General features: G+C 45.5%; 1 protein-coding gene and 1 long non-coding RNA gene across 2 annotated transcripts; one reads left to right on the plus strand and one right to left on the minus strand.

Moving 5' to 3' along the window:
- The first annotated feature begins 4,007 nt into the window (after positions 1-4,007).
- LOC119716528 (uncharacterized) lies at positions 4,008-13,375 on the plus strand. Its single transcript, XR_005264707.2, has 3 exons — positions 4,008-6,737; positions 6,897-7,020; positions 12,133-13,375. It is a non-coding gene; the product is annotated as an uncharacterized lncRNA (long non-coding RNA).
- Positions 9,668-23,229, minus strand: HNRNPU (heterogeneous nuclear ribonucleoprotein U). Its single transcript, XM_038177442.2, has 14 exons — positions 22,214-23,229; positions 21,535-21,646; positions 21,372-21,445; positions 18,959-19,098; positions 17,366-17,465; positions 16,165-16,277; positions 15,468-15,731; positions 15,121-15,240; positions 14,528-14,656; positions 13,990-14,158; positions 13,215-13,454; positions 12,543-12,745; positions 11,175-11,246; positions 9,668-10,791 (listed from the first exon to the last, which is right to left on the minus strand). Exons 1-14 carry the CDS (start codon positions 22,947-22,949, stop codon positions 10,738-10,740), a joined length of 2,526 nt encoding a protein of 841 aa, XP_038033370.2. The 5' UTR covers positions 22,950-23,229; the 3' UTR covers positions 9,668-10,737.
- Positions 23,230-24,627: the final 1,398 nt, after the last annotated feature.

The raw sequence follows: 24,627 nt of genomic DNA on the forward strand, positions 1-24,627 counted from the left end.
TACAGTGACCATGACGAGGGGAAAACAGCAGGATTAATTTCTCTACAGTGTTATTTGGCTGTTGTTTTAGGCTGCTGTATGTAAGGACATGAGCCCAATAGCAGCTTAACGACAGTATTAGTGATTCTGGCCAAAAACAACCAAATTCCAGGTGTATCCGATGGCTTAAATCATCAGTCTAATGCTGCCTCCCCGTACAAAACATAAAATGAGTGTGCCAAATGGTAACAGAAAAATGGGGAAAGAGATATTATGCAGGCAGTCTGGCCAATGTTTGAGTTTCATTATTGAAAAACAGAGGTAAAATTGAGCCAACCAAAAGTCAGCCTCTGCAGAATGGGGAGTGTGGGGAGGAGGAATCGGTGAGCAGGACTCAGCTGGCAGGAAAGGGGAGGGTCAGCAACAGCAGAGGAAGGAATGCAGATAGTTAAACATGGCTCAAAAAAAAGGCTGACAGCTCTTCAGAGTGCCAGCTACAGCTGCTTCTGCATCGGCTATGGAAAGTGGATTGGAAGTGACTGATGGGTGACAAACCCCTGTTGAAAGGATGAGCAACTTTGTGAGGGACAGGACAAAACCCCAAAATCTCTATTAGCTGTGGTAAATTGAGGTAAATACATAAGAGAATAAAGAGTGTAATAACTTAGCAGAAGTAATTTTAATGTTCAAAAACAAAGTCCTAAGTATTCCTTAAATTAGTGAGCTATATTCTTATTAATACTGTTGGCTTTTTTTTTTTAAGCTAAGTCATTCATAGAAATATGTAGCATGTACCTCTGTTTTATTATTGCACTTTATATCTCTGTTGCTGCTAGTGACAGATGTGATAGCTCTTGCTTTATCAAGGTTCAAAATACCCCTCAGCTTAATAGATAGCTAACACAGAAGAGAAATAGTAGGACTGAATATATTTTTCTGCACTCTGAATGAGCCTGCAAAAGGAGAGAATGAAGTGTAACACCTTTAAACTTAGAGACCACTGGAAAAAAATCCTCTTTATTGCACTGACAGTTGCCTTATTTGGTCACCAAACTGTGACTGAGCAGAACACATTTTTTTGCTCTCTGAAGTTAATAAAATCCTCTCTACTTTTAAAGCAATGTAAAATACCACCAAAGTAAACAAATGGGTTTGTGGCACCTTGCTCTCACAGTGACTGGAGCACACCACACAAGGGAGGGACATCCTCCAAGCCTTTCAGACTCAAAGTCTCTGTCCAGGCATCCGGCAGAAATGTGGCAATCTAAGGTTAATTGCCAACTCTGTTATTGGAGGTGTGTGATCAGGTTGCCTCTGCTCTCCAGAACCTTTTGCTATAGCAAATGTAATGTTTCAGCCATCAACAACTGTGACAGGCTCAGAACCTAAATTTTTAAGTTGACAAGAGAGGCACTTAAAACTGTTACCCCAAACTTGTCGGTTGCATCTTAACCCAAGCAGAGATTTTTAGGAGATGTTGGCTTTGCTTTCTTGCTTCATTTTGCAGGCTTCCAGGCTATTTTGTGTACTGCCACCCAGCCCAAGTCCTAGAGTGCTGGAAAGGGAAGTTCACCTGTCATTCATAAATGAGTCTGGCTTTTGGTGGGGTGATTTTATTCTAGGGTGGGGGGAGTACACTGGTTATTTCTGGTGTAAGCAACACAGCTAACAATGGAGCACCGTGCGAACTTGGTTGTAATGAGTTCCCAAGTGAAAGAATTACCTCAGCTTAGTACGTTAATTTCCATGCTTCCCTCATTCCTGTGTTCAGGATCTTAGGTCAAGAGCTTGGTGATTACTAGTGAAATTTTGAAGCAAATATGAAGTAAAATTACCATGAAAAATTGGTCAGAACAAGGTTCTTAGAGCATGTTCAGAAGATGAAGATGACAAGCTTTTGATCAATTCCTTTGAATTTGAAGAACCAAGAATTAATGTGTCAGACGTAGAGCTGAGTTCTGGCTAATGTGACTCGAGGCCTTGGAACGTACATCATTCTTAAACTGGGAACATTGCACTCAGCAAGTACAGCTGATGAACCTTCAAAGGAGGCAGGGGAACAGCTGGATGAAGAGAAGGTAGAGCCTTGGTGATGTGAGTAAAATGCAGACTCACTGCTAGCAAAACCCTGCCTAAAGCTGTTCTTAAGCCCCTAACATTTTCCTGCACTTTCTGTATTTCTTCTGTATGTGGTTCGTAGTTTGCTTAGGAACAGTCCAGCGGAGGGGCTGCCTGCTGCCATGCAAGCAGGTCACAGCATCCCTGTGTCTTGTGTAAAGACTGAGGGCACTCCTGCTCTGGGTGCTGAGGAGGGTAGTTTAACCCTTCCAGCTTCTGTCATCAGCAAGAGAGGGCACAGCCCTCAACTGTTCTGGACGTGCCAGGAGCCTGCTGGGAGTACATCAAATTTACCCAGGGAGCAGACAGTTCCCATTATGGAGCTCTTTTTCTTCAGACTGGCCAAGCTTAATAATACCCAGACTGTATATTGGGGTGATGTATGTAACAGAACCAAAGAATCCCCTTCTGTCTTCATGCTCTGAATAGAATGAAATGTGTTCTTTGATTATTTTTCAAGCTTATCAAATGCTGTTTCAAGGAGCAGCCATGTGCCCTCAGCCTACATAGATTCTCTTCCCTGATCTCTCCACTGATGGCAACCAGCTTGTGATCAACTCCAGTGATCGTGGTGTGTATTTATCTACAAGAAGTCCTGGCCTTCGGGGCCATGTAGACACGCATGACAGGTTTTGGGGTTCACCTACAAGCTTTACAACTCTGGCTAATAGTCATGTTTTTCATTATCTGGATCAAGAGTTCTTACTGTCTTTACCTTTGGCAGGCAGTCAAATCCAGTGAGAGAGATCTTTCTCTCCACCTCATCACTCACGCTTTGCACAGATACTGTGGAAATGGGGTGAGATCTCTTTGACCTCTTTGCCTATGGCTGCTGCTTCTAAGCAAATGCACTCAGGAGCCCATAGCCCCAGCCACCAGCCTATTTTGGTTATGTTACTTAAGAAATTAAAAAAAAAGTAACATTCCCCTATTGTCAATAAACATTCAGGCTCTGGGTGAAATATCAGTAATATCAGTGAAGGTGTAAAGTCGATAACTGATTTATTATTGGGCGGATAAAATGTCACAAACAGCTGTTGCAGTTCTTCAGACCCAACATACAGCAAAATTTTCTAACAGCCTGTTCCTCGATAAAGAGATTCTCTGTTCAGGCACCCCAAGGAAATCTGGAACTACCAGTGCCTGTTACGTGCTTTGCTTACAGCATATTCATCCAGCAGCTGAAGCCCTGGAGGGTCATCCTGAGGCAGCGCTGGGAGACCCTGACAGAACTTGTTCTACTTGGCTTTTAGATCTGATATTATCTAAATGCAATGTTCTTTCGTAGCCCTCTACTCAAACTCCGGATAAAAAGAGCTCAGCTCTTTCTTCCTAAACATCAGAATGTCCCTTCAAACCACTACCACGGAGGGCTTCATACTCCTGCTAGAGTAGCAAGAGTAGAGTAGGAAAAAAAAAAAAAAAAAAAAAAAGAGTTGAGTAGAAATGCAAGATGGGCTTTTCAACCCAGAAACCCATTCACCGTTTCTAGTCATCGCTTTTTACATCACTGTTCATTCTGGGAGCACCATGCTTTGGCTTGTATGCCTCTACCACCCACATGTGTGTTCTTGAGACCTCCACCTAAAGCAGTGGGTGACCCAGGTGCTCTTTTTCTCCATGCTCCCCGTGGTACAAGGAAAGAGGCGTCCACATGTTCAGGATGTGGCAGACACAAGGCTCGTAATGCCCCGATCAAGACTGGGCATTTCAGTCTGTTCCTCCGTGGCTGTGTCTGGCCGTGGGGAAGACCGCAACATCTTGATCTTGTCACAGAGCCTCTGAGCAGGTCACAGAGTGCTTTCTCTCCTACCACACAGCCAGAAGGCCTCTCCCACACAGTGACAAGTGTGGCTCAAGCTGCACAAAGGATGCACATGAAGGATGCATCCCCACTCTGTTTTGGGAGCTCTCAGTCCTGGAGAACTGCAAGGCTGTGACAGAAGTGCTGCAAACCACAGCTTTTTATTGAATTGCATACTCGTGCAATTGCAAAGCAGACAAAACTGGGAAGAGTCCTGTTACTGATGCATCAGAAACACTTTCCATCTGCCGGGTGTCTCCAGGAGGATCCCTGTTAGCTGGAGCTCCTCAGATACAGCCACCGTTCAAGGAGGAAACCATTTGCTCCCTTCCCCCACCAACGCTCCGGTTGCTTTCAGTGGTGTAGTTCTCACTGTTCAGTTTTGGAACCAGAGGGGGATGCTTGGACTTAGTGCTTGCTGGGTAGCCTCCTTTCCAAGGCAGTAAGCATGTATAACAGTAAGTTCACTCCTGAAAACACCCAGCGCCTTCAGTTCCTGTAACAGAGTCTGCCGAGAGGAGCCGTTGGAATCCATCATTTCCCTTTCATGGCTGTTTCTTGAAAAAAAAAGAAAAGCAAAGCGCTGGCAAACTGCCAAGCCATGGAGGCACAGCGATATCCCGGGGCTGAGCCAGCGCCGCCGCTCAGTAACAGCAGCAGCCTCTGGCTGAAGAATGTCCAGGAGCTGCCAGGGAGCCTCTCCTCTGCCTGCATCCCCCAGACTCAGACTATGGCCTCTGCGTTCCTCTCGCTGCGCAGGAGATTGCAGGTTTTCCTCAACAAAAAGCAGGGCTGCCCCTGCCCTGGGGGATCGAGCGCTGGATTTCGCTGCTTCTCTTGGCCTCGTTCCTTCAGGGAGAAGGGATCCTGCCACAGCCACGCCGGCTCAAGCACAGGAAGCCTGCGTAGTGCTCAGCGGCCCCGCGCCTCAGAAATCCTCCCTCCTCTCTGTGGAAAGGAGCAGGCACGTTCCTATGAAGACTATGGCTGAAAGATTGTCTTAGGTCTGGAACCCAAATGCTTTTTGTAACACTTAGCTATTGCGTTCTCTGGTGTGTAAGTACTGAAGTAGTTTTTGTTACTCTAGCGCAGTCTCCTCCTCTGACGTCTCCCTGAGCCAGAGGGAGAACACACAAGACATTTCACTTGCACAAGTTGTTTATGGCTAATACTGATTTTTGAGGTGCTTGACTTCCTGTTTAACAGCTCCGTACCACCCATGGTGATGATGATGTGGCTGCTTGTACAGCAGTGCACAGTAGAGGCTGGGAACCAGGCGCCCTGCAGGAACAGCGCTTACAGTGACTGCCAAGTTAACGTGGGCCAGCAGAGTTCTCGCTGCGAACACGGCATGCCGCAGGCTGGGCTGCATCGGGGGGCACGCAGCCAGAAAATCCACGGGAGCACTCACCCCCAGTACGCCACACTGCGTGCAATGTTGCTGTCCAGCTTTGGCCTCTTGGCTGACGGAGATGCTGAAAAGCTGCGGAGGGTGCTGTGAAGTGGTGGTAGAGCCAGAGTGCATGTCCTCTGGGAAAAAGGTGGGAGGAGTTGGATTAGGTCTGAGGAGGAGCAGGCTACGGGGTGCAATATAAGAAATTACTGCTTAAATTGATCTGCAAGGCAATTGCAAGGATGGATCAACCCCTCTTGGTAGTGGCAGATGACGTAGAGGGGGCAATGACCACAGACTTGGGAGCTTCGGAGCAGGCAGCTGGACAAAGCCATCAAACATCCCTCCAAGAAGACACTCGTTTCCTCTCCCCCCTCTACCACCTTCTTACCATAAAGGCAAAAGTCCTTTTATAACACAAGGGCTTATCTTATCAGCTTGCTCAACAGCCCCACAGAGCTGAAAGTTCAGCAGGGCCCAAACATAGCTCCAGCCTGTGTCACAAAAAAAAAAAAAAGAAAAAAAGAATCAAGTCCTTTGTGTGTCTCTCACCTTGTAAACAATTACTGGTACTTGAAGCATCCAGGTACAACTGGGGAATTCTTTCAGGGAGTGCTCAGTACTGCTGGACCTTTTTATTTTAAAACTGCTTCAGGCACCTGCACCACTGCAGAGCCAGTGCTCTCCCTGAGCACCCATCTCCCCCTCTAATGCAAGTCAGTTTGTTGGGAGAAAACCTGAGCAGAGTGCTAGAAGAGTTAATGTAGGTGAATGCGGCAGAAGCTAAGGTTTCATTCAGACCAGAAAATGCATACAGGTGTTTTTGTGCCACGTCAGTTATCACAGGTGTCCCAGTAAGCAGCAGCAATAATCTGCTGCTGATTAGGCAGCAGATCCAGCTTCATTATTTTGTGTAAATTGCATCTTCCCTTGACATCACATCATGAAACTTCTCTAAGTGTGAAAAAGTTTGGCCGAGCTCTCTTACCCCTGGTTTCAGTTTCAGTAACTTTCAGGACCAAAATGATTCTGCAAAGGTTGTTTACTAAAACATGAAACGGAACAAAAACAAAAGCTTGCTCTAAGGTTATGCTGGTGCAGAAGGGCCAATGGCAATGAGCCAAGCATTAGAAATTGTACTACAAGTTTTCTACCTTTGCCTTTGCTCTTTCTCCTTTGAAGGTGACAATATGTTAAATGTTTAGCATCTTTTTTTTTTTTTTTTTTTTTTTTTTTTTTTAAGCCACCGCTGAGTTTATGTAGCTATTTACTCCTTGCTGAATTTTCCTGCCCCTCCCAGCACTGGCAGAGAGACGAACTGAGGCGAGTCCTGTACAGACGAACTGCTGGCCAAGTCCTGACTTCAGCTGACTGATTCCCTGCAACTGCCAGCTCCAAAAACGGGAGGAGGCACCTCAGTGTGCACGCACTCCTGCTAGCAAGGTACAGAGAGGCCCCCTTCCCCCTCCACCTAAACGCAGCCACTCTGTCTAGGAGTAGGTGAGCTCTGCATGACCGGGGTGCTGCTCTAACTTCACCACAATGGGTCTGTTAACCCTTGAGTTATAAAGCTGCCCTTCTAAATTTCTGCTTCCCTTGCAGTGGCTTTTTGTGATGACCTACAGCTGTCCCCATCCCCTGCAGTGTTTCAGGCTGTAGTACAGGACTGAGGCGTATGCACACTTCACTTGTGAGTCTCAAATTTGGCTGCTGAACATCTGCAGAGGTATTAAAGCACCTCGCGTCTGTAACTGAGCTCTGTATCTTGGGGCATAGTCTGAAGCTGCACTTCTAGAAAGCATTGGTCTGGTTTTCCTAAAGGTCATGGATAGGGAAACCACATCTTAGAAAATGACTTCACGGGCTATTTACATTAAAAACAGATAGTGTTGTAGTAGGAGGTTTGGACAACCTAGTGGCTTACACCACAGTTTGTTTTTTCTTTTAATCCAAGTGGCATGGGCTGCACTTGGCATTGCCAGAACGCTGGTTGCATCACTCCCACTGTCAGAAAGATTGGGCAGTATTGAGGGAGAAGAGCAATTTCTGACAGTTTTAGCTGACCAGGAATTATTCTGCAATGGGCACCCAAAGGAACTTGTCCGATAGAGGTGCCACGTGCATGGATGATGGCGCACACACATGCTCACACCCACAGCACTGCTGAGGACATCCCACACAGCCCAGCAGTGTAACACCAAGAAAGGGCAACTCCTTACAGCAGAGCCTGCTTCTGAGCACAGGGGTCTCATAAGGCACCCCACAGCAAAAGCCAAACCCCGACGTCCCCCAGGGAAGCGTTTGCAGGCACCTGAGCGCTTTGGGGTGAGCCCAATATGCACAGAGCCCCAGGGACACAGCCCCTTGCCAACACCAGCCCGTCAGGGAAAGGCCCACCCTTACCCCATGTGTACAGGTACTCCAGGGACTGCTACCAGCTAGGGCTGGAAGACCACAAGCACTTTGGGTTGCTTTGGACATGGGAACTCCCCAGCCCTGACCTGCCTTCAGCTCAGGCCATCCCAACACAGGGCAGCAGCAGTGCAAGGTGCAGGCAGCTTCACGAGGCCGCTACAGCTGCTAACACGAGCATGGGCAGCACCTCCCAGCGCTGCTGCCACCACCCCAGGGCTGAAGCCCTCCAGCTTTGAACAGCTTTCAGAGCCCCCCTATGCCCCCACCCTACACTACGTGCCGCTAGCATGTGCGGTGCCCCTGCCAGCAGCACAGCTGCCGTGATCCGGGCGCTCTGCCTCACGTAAACAAGTCCTTATAAGCTGCAAGAAGTTGCTCAACGTGACAGATGGCCCCAGCCTCCCATCTTGACAACATACAGCTGGGCTTGCCTTGCATTTGTGTAGCCACTAGCTTTCCCTTTTTTAACCCGCAATTACTTTAATATTAGTGACTGCCTCAGTAACAAGCCCTTTTCACACTAAAATAAATCCCTTTCATTTGAGTAAGTGGAGCTAAGGTAACTTGAAGGCTTTTTCCTTCAGGGATGAACCCAGGCTGAGCAAAGCCTTACCAAGTGAGGCTCTGATCTATAGCGATAAAGTATTTGGACTTTCTGAATTAAATGTTACCTCCATGATGCTTAATGTTGGAATGGCTTGGTTTCTGCAACTCAGAGCCCAGACAGCACATATTGCTGAACAACTTGAGGCATCTTTTCCTCACGCAGGAGTATTACTACATACTCCTATGGCCTTTGTGTAACGCTTAAAGCCCTTCCTCTCAGTTGTGGCATTATTAACACCGTATGTTGAATAGAAAACAAAACATCCCAGACTTTTGAATTAAAATACAAACTTTACAAGCACATAGTAAGCGTAGGCTCTTATATTTAAGACTATATAATTCTATAGAGTACCAAAATAAGCAAAGGATCAGCACTCCATACAAAGTGTTAGGTTCTTAGGAGGAAGGCAGAGGGGACATGGAATTTAATTACACTAATGTTGTTTTCGTCTAAAGAAAATTCCATTTCAGCAAAAACAGAGTTGGGTTTATATTTCCCATACTTCTAGTTCATTAAATAATGCTTCTTTAAAGACAACTTACATTTTTCTTGTTCAAAGTAAAGGGATGATTTAAAGCAGTATTAACAAGGAGGTGGTGCTGTTAATGTTTAATGTCAATATGCAATGTCATCTGCTATAAAGGCTAGAAGAGCAACACAACTTTATCTGTACTTCCAAAGACTATAAGAAATCGACTAACATTGGAGGAAAGTTTCAAGCACACTACACTGCCTCTAGGTCTATGCTGCTGCTGGTAAGCCTCTGCTAGTCTGTGCACTGCCAGTACAACTCGGCACAGCACTCCCACCTCCCCGCTGCTGGCAGTAATGCCTTCACACGTATACTGTCAGTCCAATTCACAACTGTTACGTCCCTTCCCTGGTGCTAGGATGCAAGTAAATCATTAGCTAACATTGCCACTACAGCGTTACAAAAGCGCAAGTCTGAGCAAAGTAGCAGTTAAAACAAATTGAAGCGCTCTGTTCCAGCTCCGGGTTTCATTCTGCGACAACCCTCCTTCTGTCCTATTCCCGGGGCGGTATCTTCCCCCACTCCTCCCCTGGCTTCTATTTTACAATAAATAGATTTAAGTGGATTTACATGATGCAAGTGCAACTCAAAAGACTTTTGCCCTACACACATAACCATGTTAAATTGTGAGATTATACATGTGATACATCTCTAACAGAGCAACCACCGGTTTAGATTTGTAAAGAAACACAAGTTATTTCAGCATGTACACAGTAATGAGTTTAGAACTGTCCAACATCAGCACTTCCATACATTCTCTTCCTCTTTATAGCCTTAAAGGGATTTTAGACCTTGATGGCGACAATCCCAAAACAAGAGTAAAATGAATTTATTTTATTGCAAACAAACGTCTAGAGTTAAATTTCTCCACCCACTTTCTTTAAAGAGAAAAAGGAATCAGCAGGCTACGGAGATACACCCATTTGAGAATTGACATGATTAAAAATTAGATATAAAATGGGTGACTCACAGTTTCATTAGCTTACAAAATGGTGGAGTAACTACTACAAGCACACTAGGTATACAGTATTTTGTGGGGAAAGTTATACAGACACACAGCTAACTTCATATAGATCCCATTAGACAACTGGATTTACAACAAGTTTTGTTTAATAAGAAATGGGCAAAGCCAGCTTCTTTTCAGAATCAAAATGCAGAACAAATGGAAAAGAAATTATGGTGGTGTACCTTCACAAGTTTGAGCCTCCACAAGTAATGCAACCAAAGTTTTACAACTTTAAGAGCTTCTACATACACTCCACCTTCCCTATTTAGCTCCAGGTTTCCTCTTTGCCCCCAAAATCTTATTGAGCTCCAAGTGTTACAAAAGAAGTCCTAGTTATTGCCAGAAACTTTTACCTCCCCCTCCTCCCCTCCCCACCCCAAAGCTGTATAGAGAGGATGGAGTGTAATACGGAGCTTTACAGTATCTCATGGCATTCGTGAGGGCTGCTCAGGAGCCTCCACACGAATCTGGTTGCTAACATTTCGATCGTATTGTGACATGACTCACGACTGTTTCTTAGAAATTGGGGAATGGGGAAAAAGGAGAAAATTCTTTAATAAAAAGACACCAGGTACAAAGCAACGTTTTACTTTTGTTGTGGTAAAAAAAAAGTCACATTTTACAGATAAAATGTAGAACCCTGAAATACTGACACATTCTCTTATCGTGCACAATGCTGAGGTTCTCTTACGAATCACTTTAAAACTGCAATTAAAAATGTACAAAAAAAGAAAAGAAAAAAATCAACCCACAAAGCTTCTAAAAAAGGAACCCGCAGGCACTTCCTCTTGTGGAATGTTTAAAAAGTTAGCCTACTAAAGAAAACAGTCGACTTCTTGTGAAGGTTTTGGAGAAATATGTATCAGTTCATTTATTTGGGTATTCAATAGTATCCTTGGTGATAATGCTGACTCCATGGCTTCTGACCCCAGAATTGCTGCAATAAACGGATAAATAGTTAAAATTAACTTAGCTCCTTACAGAAGGAACATCTTTAACAAACATGCAGTCCTCCTGATTCAAGTCCTCCCAAACAACAGCAAATTCCTGAAGAACTGAAGACAGTTAAGTTCACTTCACAGTAGCAACATGAAGCCAAATACTTCATACCATTAAGACCAATAAGCCACGGCTGATATTTGATACATCAAGACAGATTAAGCTTTGCAGAGAAAACTATTTATAGCAATATTACCTGGCATTAGAAGATTATGCTATCCAGTTCTGATTACACATCTTCTTCTAATTATTTCAGACAGCATTTTCAAACACTCAATTAACAATCAGCAAAAAGGAACAAGTTTAGTTGTTATTACTTACACCCTGCTGCCACTGGTTGTAGCCCTGAGATTGGTTTTTGTAGCCACGATTATTTCCCCTTCCTCTGAAGTTCTGAAAGAGGACAACAGTTTTGAACTACTACATCTGTGGAGATTTTTATTTTTTTATTATTATTATTACATTTTTTTTTTTTTAAGAAATACACCACTACCAAGTCTTTCTATTGCCACTAGAAGATCACATATCATACAGCATCTTCCAAACACAAGGGATCAGGTCTAGGTTAAAGAATTAAAATAAAAACAATGCCAAAAGCCTCCTCCAAGCAACTGATTTTTAAAACATGGGTCAACACCACTAAAACTAATAAGCTAGCTCAAACTATTGTTCTCAGTGGTCTGGAAAGCTGGCTAATCCAGTTTTGACTCACCCTATTTCCAGCTGCTAAACTGCACCAGGACAACTAAAAATACTAGAGCTTGCCTATTTTTAGTTAGGAAAGGCTGTCGTAGTTACAAGGATGTTATCTGATCAGACAAAAGGATACAGCTCATACAACTGGAAATAGTTCATCCACAAAACTTTAGATAAAACACAGCATTTCCCCTGTTTGTCAGCATTAGACAAACCTAATCCATGTTTACTAGCTTGGGCTCCATCTGCTGGCTCTTCAGTAATCAAAATTATGTTTTCAAATACTTTCACTGATATTCCATCAGTTAAGACCGAGGCTGGCATGTCTTTAATTGGTGTTTGACATCAGACAGCAAAACAGACTCTCTCCAGGGCTATTTCCAGAAAGCTCTAAATGCTCCTTGCTTTTCTTTCTACTTGAAGACACACCTTGACCCTAGGGCCAAACACGGGTTATTGCTATTGGGGGTCAGGTGGGGACTTGTAGGGGAGGGAATAGGCAGTAATAAAACATACCAAGTTTCATGCACAATGTGAAGTTACAGAAATACCTTTTTTTTTTAACCTACTCATTCTTAAATAGGTATTTGCACACCTTGCGTAGTGGAACAAGCCGTGCCTAGTTCCAGCTCAACTGAAGGTGCGGAACTAAACCAGACCTGAGTGTTTGCATCCTACATCAACTGCAAGAGGCAACTCTCACCTGTCAGAGCACCCAGATCCAGGGACTGCTAAATGGAACCCAAGCCCTAAAAACGTTCAGCTTAACAGAACTCAGGTAAAGTCTTACCAGGAAACCACTGCATCCATGTTAGTTTCTTAGACAATGTTTAGAGCTCTAGGCATGTGCACAAAACTAGAAGCCAGACCTTTTACTGTGGAATTAGCGTACCACAACCACCAGGTCTGCCACAATTCACAGCTGCCAAGTCTTTCACACAGCGCTGTCCACAGCACTGCCCAGTGACTGTTAAGCCCTCCCCAAAGCATTACCTGGTTGTAGTTTCCCCTGTTGGGCATTCCTCCTCTGTTATAGTTCCCTCTGTTTGAGTAGCCACCTCTGCTTGGAAAGACAGGGCCACGAGGATACGGGTAGCCAATTGCACCGCTGCTGCCACCGCCGCCGCCACCACCTCCACCACCTCGCTGAGGCATGTTGCCTCCCCTCCGGTTGTATCCACCACGATTGCCAGGGACTGCAGGGAGAAAGGCACTCACATCAAGTCACTGTTAGGTCTTCAGTGTTTCTTATGGGAAGATCATTGTTCAAAGCAAGAACACAACCACGTTATAGAAATATGTAGCCAAGTTCAGAACAAAGACTTCAATGCAAAGATTTCAAGTCGAGCTTGGTCATAGTAAAGAAATATGAGCATGTAAAACCCCTCTAATAGGGTCTCATGCACGAGCAAACACCAAACCTACAACAGAGACTTGGACATTGTGTCTCAAACCACATGAATAGCATTAGAAGTGAGGACCATCATCAAAATCCTGGATGAAGTTGTAAAACTAACTTTGCACTACATGCCAGGGTATTAAAAACTTCCTGGAGTTGAGATCAAGCTTACCACCACGCAGTAACTGCAAATGAAGTACTGCACAACAGGCTTTTTGCACAGCAGGTACCATCTCCAGAATTTACAGGCTTATTTCTAGGCTCACCTCCTCCTCTGAAGTTGCCACGCATGTTGAATCCTCCACGTCCCCTCTGACCTCTATTAAACTGATTTTTATTGCTCTTCTTGTTTTTCTTTGAGCCAGTGTTCTGTTTCTTTTCTGGCGGAAGAGATTTCTTACTTTCTTCTTTATATTGTTCCAAGAGCTTCTGAGCTTCTTCTTTTTGCAACTCTACATAGATTATTTCATCAAAACATTCTGCTACCTCTGGCAGTGTGAAGTTCCCTATAATTGCAAAAACACTGAGTATTCAGCATCTCCATTCAGCTACAATTCAAGCCGTATTTAACCACCTTTCTCCCATCCTGCCTCCCACCCCCTGCATTCCCTCAGCATAGGGACAAGATTAAGTAATTTGAGCATTTTAGGTATGTAAGAGTGACAAAAGAAATAAACGGGTCTCCATGGAGTTGCCAGTACTGTTCCAAACCTTGAAAGCATTCTGCCTATATCTTTTTTTTTTCTTTTATAAGCCTCCACTCAGAACACCAGTTTCTGCCAAATATGTCACTTAAATAGGGCACTTTATGCCAAGACAGCTTTGTGCATCTGCATGAAGCATATCAGCATAAATGAGTAGTGTTAAGGACTGCAGCAGAGGGAACACAATATAGTGTTGTCCTACAAGTTACAGTAGTCTTCCAGTTTTGTTTAAAGTACAACTGTTTAAGATAACGTGAATTTTTAGATTTCAGGTTTACTTAATCCTTTAAGCAGATACTCAGCATCCTAAAACACAGTATAGGATTATGTTCCATGCCTTTCATTTTGAGAACTGCATGCTCTGGAAGATCTTTTCCCTCCACCTCTGCCTTCTTTTGTGTTCTTTGCTTGTAGTCTTCATCTTTTGGGCAAACAACAACTGCTTTGCGCTGGAAGCCTGCAAACAGGCACATTTTTCTCCTCTGCGCAGCTGCAGACACATTTGTCTGAAAAAAATGCAGTAACTTACTACACGTAGCTGTCATTGTAAGAGTTAAGGAAGTCAACTTATGGTGTATAGACTTCACCTCTACAAGAGCTTGCAATGAAGTTTACATATAACTGGACATAAAGATGCTGCATAATGCAAAGTTACGAGTTCATATCCAAGTGTTACAACACTATGCCTCCCACATCCCATAAATCCAGAGAAGTTCAGACAAGCATTTGTAGCAGTATCACAACTGTGCCCCCGGAACCAATATTACGTCAATTAAGTGCAACAACTGCCATTACAACGTAACTTTAATCCCATTTAATTACTACACTAGAGCCTATAACAGAATTCCAGAACAATTTTTTAGTGAAGCTTCTACCTGATCCAAAATGAAATTCCGCTTCTTACGAGCTGCAATCTCAATGAACTTTCCAAGACACTGCGGAGCTCTCTGCAGCAGTGTGTTAAGTTTCCCGGTGTCTGCCATCTGACGCTTAAAACCTGCAACCTACAGAGATTTCCCAGAGTTAGATTAGTCCTTCTATGCATGGTTCACATGGTTTTACTCACTGCTCTTCTCATTTGGCCTCAAAGGTTATTAAGGCCACAGCCACAAACTCATAACTGAAACTCCCAAAGCCTTCATAAGCTGTACAGCTTTATAAAGAATCTAGGTGAATCAATGCAGCTGAATCTAACGTATACTCATTACATTCAAAAAGCTGCATGTTCTGCGGACAATAACAAATAAATGCAAATACTTAAACTTTTTATACAGTACAACAATAGAAAAGCTTCAGAATCCTGCTGAGAAGTAGCTCAGCAAGACAGAAGACTTAGTGGTTACTAGCGGTCACAAGCATCTGTTTCTTTTATTTCTTACATCCAAGAGAATCCCCTGGCAGCCAAAGACCTTGGATTGACTGCCAGCCTTTAACATACCAACATACAGAAGGTTGTACTATCACTTACCATCATTTTGTCCATAATAGTATTTGTCCCAAGAATGTTGTATTTCCCAGGATTTGCTGCTGCATGTTTAGTAACCCATGTAGTCTTGCCAGCTCCAGGCAAGCCAATCATCATCACCACCTATTACGACAGGTTCTATATTTGAGATACTAGTTCACAGATCTTTAATATGCAACTAAGACTAGAAGTGTAATGGAAATTGAGAATGGGGAAGAGATAGTCATGGGATACACCAAGTATTAAAGTATCCAAGCAAAAAGGGAAAATTTCTATTATAGTACATATAGTACTCCACCACTTCTGTTCATCTCTGCCTCAACAACTTGGAGATAAAACAAGAAACTTACCTCACAATCTTTCTTTTGCTCAGGCCCCTTTGGTCCTCGGACCCTGTCCTCCAGGGGGACCTTCTGGATGAAGGTGTACTCTTCAGGTACAGGAAAGTAAGGTTCCTCCTTCTGACCAAAGTTGAACTCAACTGCACAGTTATGGCAGAGAACATGTGGGAAGAGTGGGCGCCCATCAAGAGCTTCCTTACTGATTTTGAATGCAACTCCGAGCTCTTGTCCATTCTTGGAATATGAGAGTTCCACTTCATCACCATCAAAGTTCTGTTTTGCAGACAAAGCATTAGTTTGCACAAAGACACCAATCTTGTGTTGTACAAGCCACATTAGTCATTTCGCTATACTAGTTGCATTAACTTAACTTGCATAACCACTTTTATCATGAAGTAAATCCTTAAAGGCTTTCTCTCAAACTGGTCAAATCGATCATGATCTCTTATATTGATCATTTCCTCTTAAATTGGTTTTAGTATCTGAGTATTTAAAGCCTTAGAAGACATTGCCTGTGAGTGTGAAAACAATTGAGAGCAGCAACTGGTTTTTATACATTTTAAATACATGCTATTTCTACCTCCTCCCTATGTTAAGCAACTTGTCTTGCTCCATGTTTTTGGGGATTTCATTTACTGCTTCCCACAAAGCAGCCTGAAAATGCAAGGATGTTTTTCCTCAAGAGAAAATTTAAGAGAAAACTTACAGCAAAACATCCAATCACATCATTTTCATCAAACTTCTCACCAAAGTCTTCAGTCTCACAATTGCATGTCTTTATTCCTTTTAGAGAATATCCATAAGAAAACTCTTCTTCACCTGAAGAAGAAATTTAAACTTATTAACATGCATTTTTACCTAGCTGTTTAGAAATGCAGTCACTTTACAGCTACTTAAATGAACTGTTTTTCAGGATGTTTTAACTGATGCTAAAACAAGCTATGACCCCCCAGAAGAGCTACAGCTTATTCTTGCATTTAAGTACTCAACACACTCAATTTGAGATTGAACAGCAGCATTTCCCCCACCCTTAAGAGCCTTATGCTACTGGTTCCACATTCACATTGACATAAAGTTGAAACACTAAAGACACGAGTTAAGTATTTTTAAACTCTGAAGACCTGTTTATGCACCAGTATACCTGTAATGCAGCTGGTCACAAAGGCTTTCTGAATTAAGTCTCCAGTAGCACTTACCCCTCCCCATTTTAAAGGGAGTTTAGTAGACATTCAGCCTATGGGACAGCTGAGGATGAATGAAGCTGCAAGGAACAAGCTAACAGCAAATGTCAAACACAAGAACTCAGGTGGAACTTAAGTACTTCAGTAACTAGAAAGCTGCTGCTAGGAGAATATCCCTACTCATATGTGCTTCCCACAGACATATCTCAGCAGCAGGTATTAGTTAAAATACCATAATTATCTGTTCCCATTTATCTAATTAAGTTGTTCATTGTTCTAGCTACTTTTAGAAATGAGAATTCTTCCCTTGCTTTGAAAGAATGATGATGTTATCATGTAGCCTTATACATCTTTCTTTTTTTTTTTTTTTTAAAAAAGCAGAAAATCATCTTCCTATTTATGACATTACATGAAAAGGAGATGCTTAACCTTGTCAAGTCTCCAGGAAGGTTCTCCACAACCCACACTTGACCACCGAAAGAATTAACTCAAATCATACCCTCCTGTATAAGCCTGAATACTTAACCTTGTTTGGTCCTGGTAATAAACTTTCTCCCACAACACTCAGAACGATCCAAACTGAGACCACTTTTCAGAATACATCGATTAAGATCACTTAAGCTTTTCCTATCCAGTTAAGGGTAAAAAAAAAAAAAAAAAAAAAAAAGACTACAGATTTCAACCACATACACAATACAGAGAAGTAACCAAATGTTTAAGTCTTACCCAGCAACATTCCGCTTGTGTTCAGTGACCAGCCAACTCGCACTTCATGTATGTCAATGTCTTTTGTATACAGGTGTTTAACAGGGATCTTTTCTGTAACCTATTTTTAAATTATTCATTAAGAAAGTTAATGCATAGTACTTTTTAAAAACGCCAATAAAATGGAAACAATGCAAACATCCAAAAGCTTTATACTTTGGTTAAATCTTGGCCTAGTCTGAATAAACATCTACAAAAATGTAAGATATGCCAAGTCTGTGAGAACACAAACCAATTGCTCAATACTCCCATCTCTTGCCTGATGGAGATGCAAGATAACATGTATACCTTCGGAGATCTTACTCATAGCAGTCCCTCTTAGCGGCCAAAAACCTCAATCCTTGACACTATTAAAACTGCAGTCTACAAAAAATTCTTAATCTAATTTAGAAAAACAAAAGGCCAGAACTTTGGGATTAACAGTAAATTACTTTGCCAATACAGTGTGGTATTAGATGAAAACAGTTTTCTAGATAGATATGGAAAAATATTACACTCATCCCTTTCCACAGCAAACAGAGCTATTGGGCAAGTTGCCAGCTTCCAAACAACATAACTGGAATCAAGCTTTTTTTTTTTTTAAATAGATTTCACCAAATAGAGTGGAAAAACTGACCACTATCCCACCAGTTTCCATGAGTACTTGAGTCAGGTAACCAAGGTGAAACCTTAACCAAGCTTATTTAGAAGTGAACAGGGCAATAGACAGTGACATCAGTTACACTTCATTGTCCTTCCAAAGTTATAAGCACCAACAGGCACAGAAATCTCTCAATGCAATAGCGCAGAGAATGGGATCACTACCCCGTCCTCACGGTAGCAGTTGGGTTTGCAAGTACTGGAGGAAGAGAACAGAGTAAGCGTGTGTACACACATCATACACAAGCAAGGCTTTAACATCACTAAAAACCCAAATCAAGGTTTGTGCATCCTGCTTTTCCTCCCTTACCAGGTTGGAGAAATCTGTTTATTACAAGGCTGGAAGCTTTTCCATTCTTACCCTTGAAGGGAACTCTTGCTCTCTAAGCTGAAATGCCCAGCTAAATACTCACATTCATTGTGTACACAACCCAGAATCATTTGGGTTGGAAGGAACCTCTGGAGGTCAGCTATCCAACTTCCTGGTGTAAGTGGTGCTTTGTAGGTGCCTTTTTTTTTTTTTTTTGTTAAATCCAAGTTTTCTGTAATCTTCAGAAAACATAAGCAAACTTCTGACTTGTGTCTTAAGTCTCTAAGTTCTAATGCATAAAGTGCAAAGTGAAATTCTTGGTTCGAAACTAAAACCAGAAGTTACACATTCGGGTCAAGCACAGCTTTTTTTTTTTTTTAAAGGAAGTCCTTTGAACAAGGAAGCAGTTTCGCTAATTAAGTCATCTTCTATTGAGAACCATTTCACAGACTCATGACAGAACGATTTCAGAAAGCTCTTAAGCTCTCTTCACCTGAATTAGTTCCAAGTAAGTAAAAAGAGGACTGAAAGAATGGCAAGTATAAACAGTGTTATTGTATTTAACTACTTAAAACAGTCTCCCGCAAAACATCAGTCTAACTCACCTTCATCTCAAAGCAGACTTTGCCTTTAGAAACTCCGTAAGAGGCTCTCCCACCAGCCCAAAGGAAAGCAAAGCTTTCCATGGTCAGTGAGGAAGCACTAAACCGGTCTCTTGAGATTTTAAAATGCAGGTCACAGTTATCTGTTAACAAAAATCATAGTTTATTAATAAAAATAAAGCAGAACTCTCAAATTTTATGCATTAAGGGGGATTTCAGCTTTCACAAGTATAAGCCTCCACTTATTTTAAGACAAATAGCTGGCATTTGGCAACTGTTCACCATCTTTCAGGAAAAGAAATGAATACACGCCTAAAGCTGCAGCCTGAAGCTCAGCCAAAACCCCGGGGAAACCTAACTAACAACAGATTTGATTTTCAAGGTACTACCATGCTCTGTCACCAAATTCCCACTGTTTTGTCTTTGCTCCTTGAGTGGTTTGCTAGGCACGGTTTTGTCAAGTCTTATCCCTCATACCCAAACCTAAGGGCAGCTATGTAGGTAAGTACAAACACAAGTATTTTTCTTTAAAGTACTGAAAGCAGCACCATCTTTGGTGAATACAGTCCTTTAGCAAGTCCAATTAGATTAAGTCAATTAGAATAAAGTCAGTTCAATCAAGTGCCAATAGGTTAAGCATGCAGAATGTGGTAAGAGAACGTTTCACTCAGGAAGTGTGATCTGCAATATGAATTCACCCATCATTCTAAAAGAACCCCAGGAACCTTACACAGAACCTTTGTTATATGTGCATCTTCAAAGCTGGAGCACCACCAAGTTGCTCATGTCCTAGTAGCTTTCAAAAAGTGACAGTGCAGAACAGTCACATGAGGTGTGGGACATGGCCTTGAATGCCATAGAGCAAGGAATCCACAGAATGAACTCCAAACCTATTTGATATTTATAAGAAAAGTGTAAAATCAGGAAGCAGAGACTATCTTCTGCCCTAGTATCTGCATGGTGTCCAAGCACATGCACTAAAATGCAGTCTTCCCGGTATTACTGGTAATTCTCATGCACAAGATCTTGTTTTGTTTGCATGAAGCCATCTCTGGTTACAGCTACCGTGTTTGTGACTCAAGTGTTCTCATTAATACGTTTTTGTGTTTTGTAGCACTAATTTGTTGCATGAAAACCAAACAAAAGGAATATACAGTAGAAACCTCTCTCTGTAGGTTAATTTTAGAGCAGCAAATGGGAATCAAGTAATAGCCTTCTTATGTGACAGGTAAAAAAAAGCACTTGAGAGCAGTAAATCTCTTATATCTGGCCTGTTACAGTCCAGTAGAAGGGAGCCAAACTGCTACACAATTCAGTCTTGAAGACGTGGTTGATTCTGCGCTCCAGACAACCTGTCAACGCTTTTAAAATACAGTTCATCCAGTAACAAAGTTTTCTGCTAGGAATAATAATCTAATAATCAGAAGTAGCTACTAGTCAATTATTGGGAGAATTAGGAACTCCCACAGAGATTGCTACTCACCAAGTCTGCATCTTGAAGGTTGAAATTTAGTTAACAGAATGTCAAGGCTGGCATATACGTGGCTGTAAACTCATGCATCCTTGAATTTCTCAGGAGGAAAAAAACTACTAGGAAACATGCCATGCCAAATAAAGCCAAAGCTTAGAGGTTCTCTTTCACAGCATTTTAAGCCGATGAGTTAGCACATTACCTGGGTTTAATTCTGTAATAGTTCCTTATACTTACCCTCAAAAATACAAATGTTTATCCTGGTCACAGACTGTTAATGTTGCTACTATCGCGATATACTGCCTTAAAACCCTCTTACTGGTATCTTTTTGTCCATCTGTATTCTCTGGACCAATTCTCTCTGGCACCCATTTAAACAGATCACTTCTACACCAGTCTCAACACTTGGATTGCAAAAACGGTCTTTTTTATTCCCAAGGCCTAAGTCATTTGATTAGATTTATCAGAAAGAATAAAAATAAGTGTTTATTTATTGCTGAGAAATAAGCAGGGCCTCAGCAAACTATGCAGGAAGCTTCCTCTACAAATTTTACTACTCTAACTATGCATCACTGGTTCTTTGACTTCCTGAAGCGAGTATTTCACATGCCAGAGAATGCTTCTCACACTGTTTTGAGTGTTATCTACGCTCACTCTACACTCAACCAACTTAGTTTATAGGCTAGATTGGTGTTCCAGTCAAGATTTCTTTAGGAAATTTTATGATGCCACAGGTTTTGTGGAGAAACCTCAACTTACTGCTGTTACTATGAAGACCCATGTGTCCTTTTGTTGTTTTGGATGCTGAGAAGCGGTGAAAACATGTGTCTATGTTACCTGGCAATTCAAGTTGAATACATATGCCCTGCGTTTCACAAAGTGCAGTTTTAAGACTGCAAGCCTAACCCTGATCTCTGCGGACGGAAGGGAAGCGCGGCTACTCACAAGTATCAAGACAAACGACCGTGTCGTCGAAATGCTCATCCTCCTCTTCCACAGGTGGCTGAGGGGACTTGGCCCTGAACAAAGGGAAGGAAGGTTAGAGGAGGCGGGTTTCTGTCGGGTGAGCGCGGGTTGCCCCCCCCGGCCCCCCAGCCCCTCCCGTTACCTGCTGTACTTGTTCTCCTCGATGTACTCGAAGTACCCGCGCCCATGGTCCTCCCGCGGCCTCTTCACGCCCCTCTTCTTCTCCCCGGGCTTCTGCTCCGCCTTGCCCTCTCCTGCGGGGACGCGCGGCGTCAGGCAGGCACACACCGGGCCCCTCTCAGGGGGACAAAGCCGCGGGAGGCGCCCCCCCCCCTTCCCTCCCCCCCCCGGTGCCGTGCCCGCCGCCGGGCGCGCGCACAGGAGGCCGCTCCCTCCCCCCCCTCCCTCCTCCCCCGCCCCCCCCCCCGCGGCGCCATCGTGCCCGCGCGCGCCTCCTCCCGGCGGGCGGGGGCAGGGCGCGAGCCCCGCGCGCGCGGGGCCTCCCCCCCCTCCCCTCCTCCCGCCCCCATTGTACCCGGCCTCCCCGCCGCCATCCCGTGCGGCGCCCCGGCCGGAAGTGACGTCAGGCCGCCGAGCGGCACAATACAGCGCGCCCCAGCGGCCCCGCCGCCTCCCCTCCCCCCCTCCATCCCCTCAGGCTCCGCCCCCTCCCAACGGCCCCTCCAGGACCCCCCCCCCGCGGGCTAAGGGGGGGGGGCACCACGCGCCCGCCTCGCGCGCCCCGGAAGCCGCCCCCTCCCCCCCCATCCCGTGAGGCGGGGGGGTTAACGGCCGCCCCCCCCTCACCCACACGCACTCACCCCCGGCGCCCTGAGCCCCCGGGCGGCCGCCGCCGCCGCCGCCTTCCGCTTTCTTCTGCTGCTGCTGCTTGGCGGGGCCCGCCGCGCCCGCCGCTGGGGGGCCCGAGGCGCCGGCAGCGCCGCTCTTGGCCGCGGGCTCCTTGGCGGCGCCGCGCGGCGGGAGGAGCGGCGGGGGCTGCTGCTGGGGCTGCTGCTGGGGCTGCGCCTGCTGCGGCTGCTGCTCGCCGTGCCCGTTGGCGTCGCCGGCCGCGGCCTCCTCGTCGTCGGCCAGCTCGTCCTCGCCCTCCTGGAAGCCCTGGTCGTCGCCGTTCTCGTCCTCCTCCTCCTCCTCTTCCTCCTCCTCGCCGCCCGCCTCCTCCTCCATCGGGCCGCCCCCGGCCCCCGCCCGCTCGCCGTTCTCCTCGCCCAGCTCCATGGCGTCGCCATCGGCCGCCTCCAGCCCTTCCTCGTCGTCGTCCTCCGCCGCGGAGGCCGCGGCCTGGTCGGGGCCTCCCGCCTGGCGGAGCTGCGCGGCGCCGCCGCCGCTCTCGGCCGCCTCCCCCTCCATGCTGCCGTTGCCAGGCTCGGCCGCGCTGCTGGCGGGGCCTCCCCCGCCGGCCTCCTCCTGGTCCAGCGCGGCCTGGAGCCGCTCCATCAGGTCGGCCTTGAGGCCCTTGTCGGAGAGGCGCCGCTTTTTCAGCTCCTCCTTCAGCTCCGACACCTTCAGCTTCTTCACGTTCACGGGCGAGCAGCTCATGGCGGCGGCGGCGGCGGCTCGGTCCCTGGGCGGCGCGCGGGCGGCTCTGGGCTCGGGCAGGCGGGCTCGGGCTGGGGCTGGGGCTGGCGGCGGCTGCAGCAGCGGCTGGGAGCCGAGGCCCCGGCGGCGGGCGGCGGCGGCGGTGGGTGGGTGGCGCGGCTGGGCTGCTGCGTGCGGCTGCGGCAGCTGCAGAGCGGACCCGCCTGGCGCCAAATCCTTTCACCGAGCTCGCGAGGGAGACGCGCCTCGCGGGGCCGAGCACGCAGCACTGCCCGCCCCGCCCCCGCGCACGTCGGCCCTGCCTCCCCCCCCTCCCTCTCCTCCCTCCCCTCCCCCTACCCCGCTACCGTAACGGCCGCCCGCGCGCGCGCCCCTACCGTAATTACCCGCCCGCGCGCAGCCGCGCCATGTTGCCCCCCCCCCACACAGCCCCCAGCCCGGTTACAGCGGGGAGCGGCGCTCGTTCAGGCGGTTGCATAAGGGCAGGAGGCACGCACGGATCTAAGCCTATACAAATACCTAATACAAAGGTATTTCCAGCGCCTTAACTCGCCGCCACACGGGAAGCGCCAGGCAGCGCAGCGCTGATCAGAGAACCGACTGCAGCCACACTGCTCGGCTTCTCCCGGCTGTCCCTCCGCTTTGGGCCTTCTGGGCCCAATCGAAGTTGTCCAGCGGTTGAATTTTTACACTTTCGCCAAAAGTTACTCGAAAAGAAACACTACAGAGCACTGGAGATGAGCAGAAAGGCACCACTGAGAGACAACTCTGCTGCTTTAGGGAACCTGAACAAAAAGCTGACTTTCACTCACATAAGTTTAAAAACACACAAAAAAAAGCAGGCCAAGCAACTAACAGATAAGTATAAAGTCCTACTGAAGGTGTGGAGCTGCCTTGTATAGGAACAGGTCACGTGCCCTTCTGAACCAGAACAAATCACATTTACCTGCAGCCAGCGGAAGGGAGGAGAGACGAGGAAGTCTCTGTTTAAAGGTAAGTGCTCTTCTACACACACACACTGCTCTGCCTTCAGTCAGGCTGGATGCCTTTGGAGGAAACCTGACTCACTTTGCGAGGTTAGCTCAACCCATCACTACACAGAGTCTTGCTGGAACAGAGACAGGAAGAGTTCCCTCATGCAGTATGTCCAGATTATGAAATTTTCCCTTAGTATGAATGCAAGCTGGTGATTTTATCTCAATCTACTAGCTCAGAGTCATCTAAGTAGAGAAAGAAAAGGGTAAGAGTGCACGAGTACCACAAAAAGGTCAGTCTAGCCCCACAGATACAAGTCATTACCTTTCTTCACAAAAGAGCTATCTAAACTAGTCTGCTGAGGTACTATTGATACTGCTGTTCTGCCAAGGTGGGAACATAACCAGGGTTTATCTCGTTAATATTGCAAGATGACTTATAGCCAAAGCTTGTCCAAAACTGCATTAATTTAGATGCCATCTGCCCGTCCAACCTGTATGTTTGTTTTATAGATGTAAAAATTTTACACAGAACATACAACACTAAGTCTTTATGACATTTTATCTCAATCTCCGAGCCCTACATTGAAACCTTGATCTGGCACGGATCACATGTTGAGCCATGTTTCTAGAAGAGCTTCCTTGAACTAAGCTGATAATCCCCCTCACCATAGCAAACTTTCTGGGGGCGGGGGGTAGATTCT

The sequence above is a fragment of the Anas platyrhynchos genome, chromosome 3 (genome assembly GCF_047663525.1).
Source record: "Anas platyrhynchos isolate ZD024472 breed Pekin duck chromosome 3, IASCAAS_PekinDuck_T2T, whole genome shotgun sequence".
NCBI lineage: Eukaryota > Metazoa > Chordata > Aves > Anseriformes > Anatidae > Anas > Anas platyrhynchos.

Excerpts from the sequence above, each read along its gene's own strand:
- HNRNPU (XM_038177442.2), bottom strand. The coding sequence starts at position 22,949 with ATGAGCTGCTCGCCCGTGAACGTGAAGAAGCTGAAGGTGTCGGAGCTG. Across the intron at positions 15,732-16,164 it reads ATGTGATTGGATGTTTTGCT|AACTTTGATGGTGATGAAGT; the intron begins GTAAGTTTTCTC and ends TCTGCAAAACAG. Across the intron at positions 15,241-15,467 it reads AGCAAAAGAAAGATTGTGAG|GTGGTGATGATGATTGGCTT; the intron begins GTAAGTTTCTTG and ends CTGTCGTAATAG.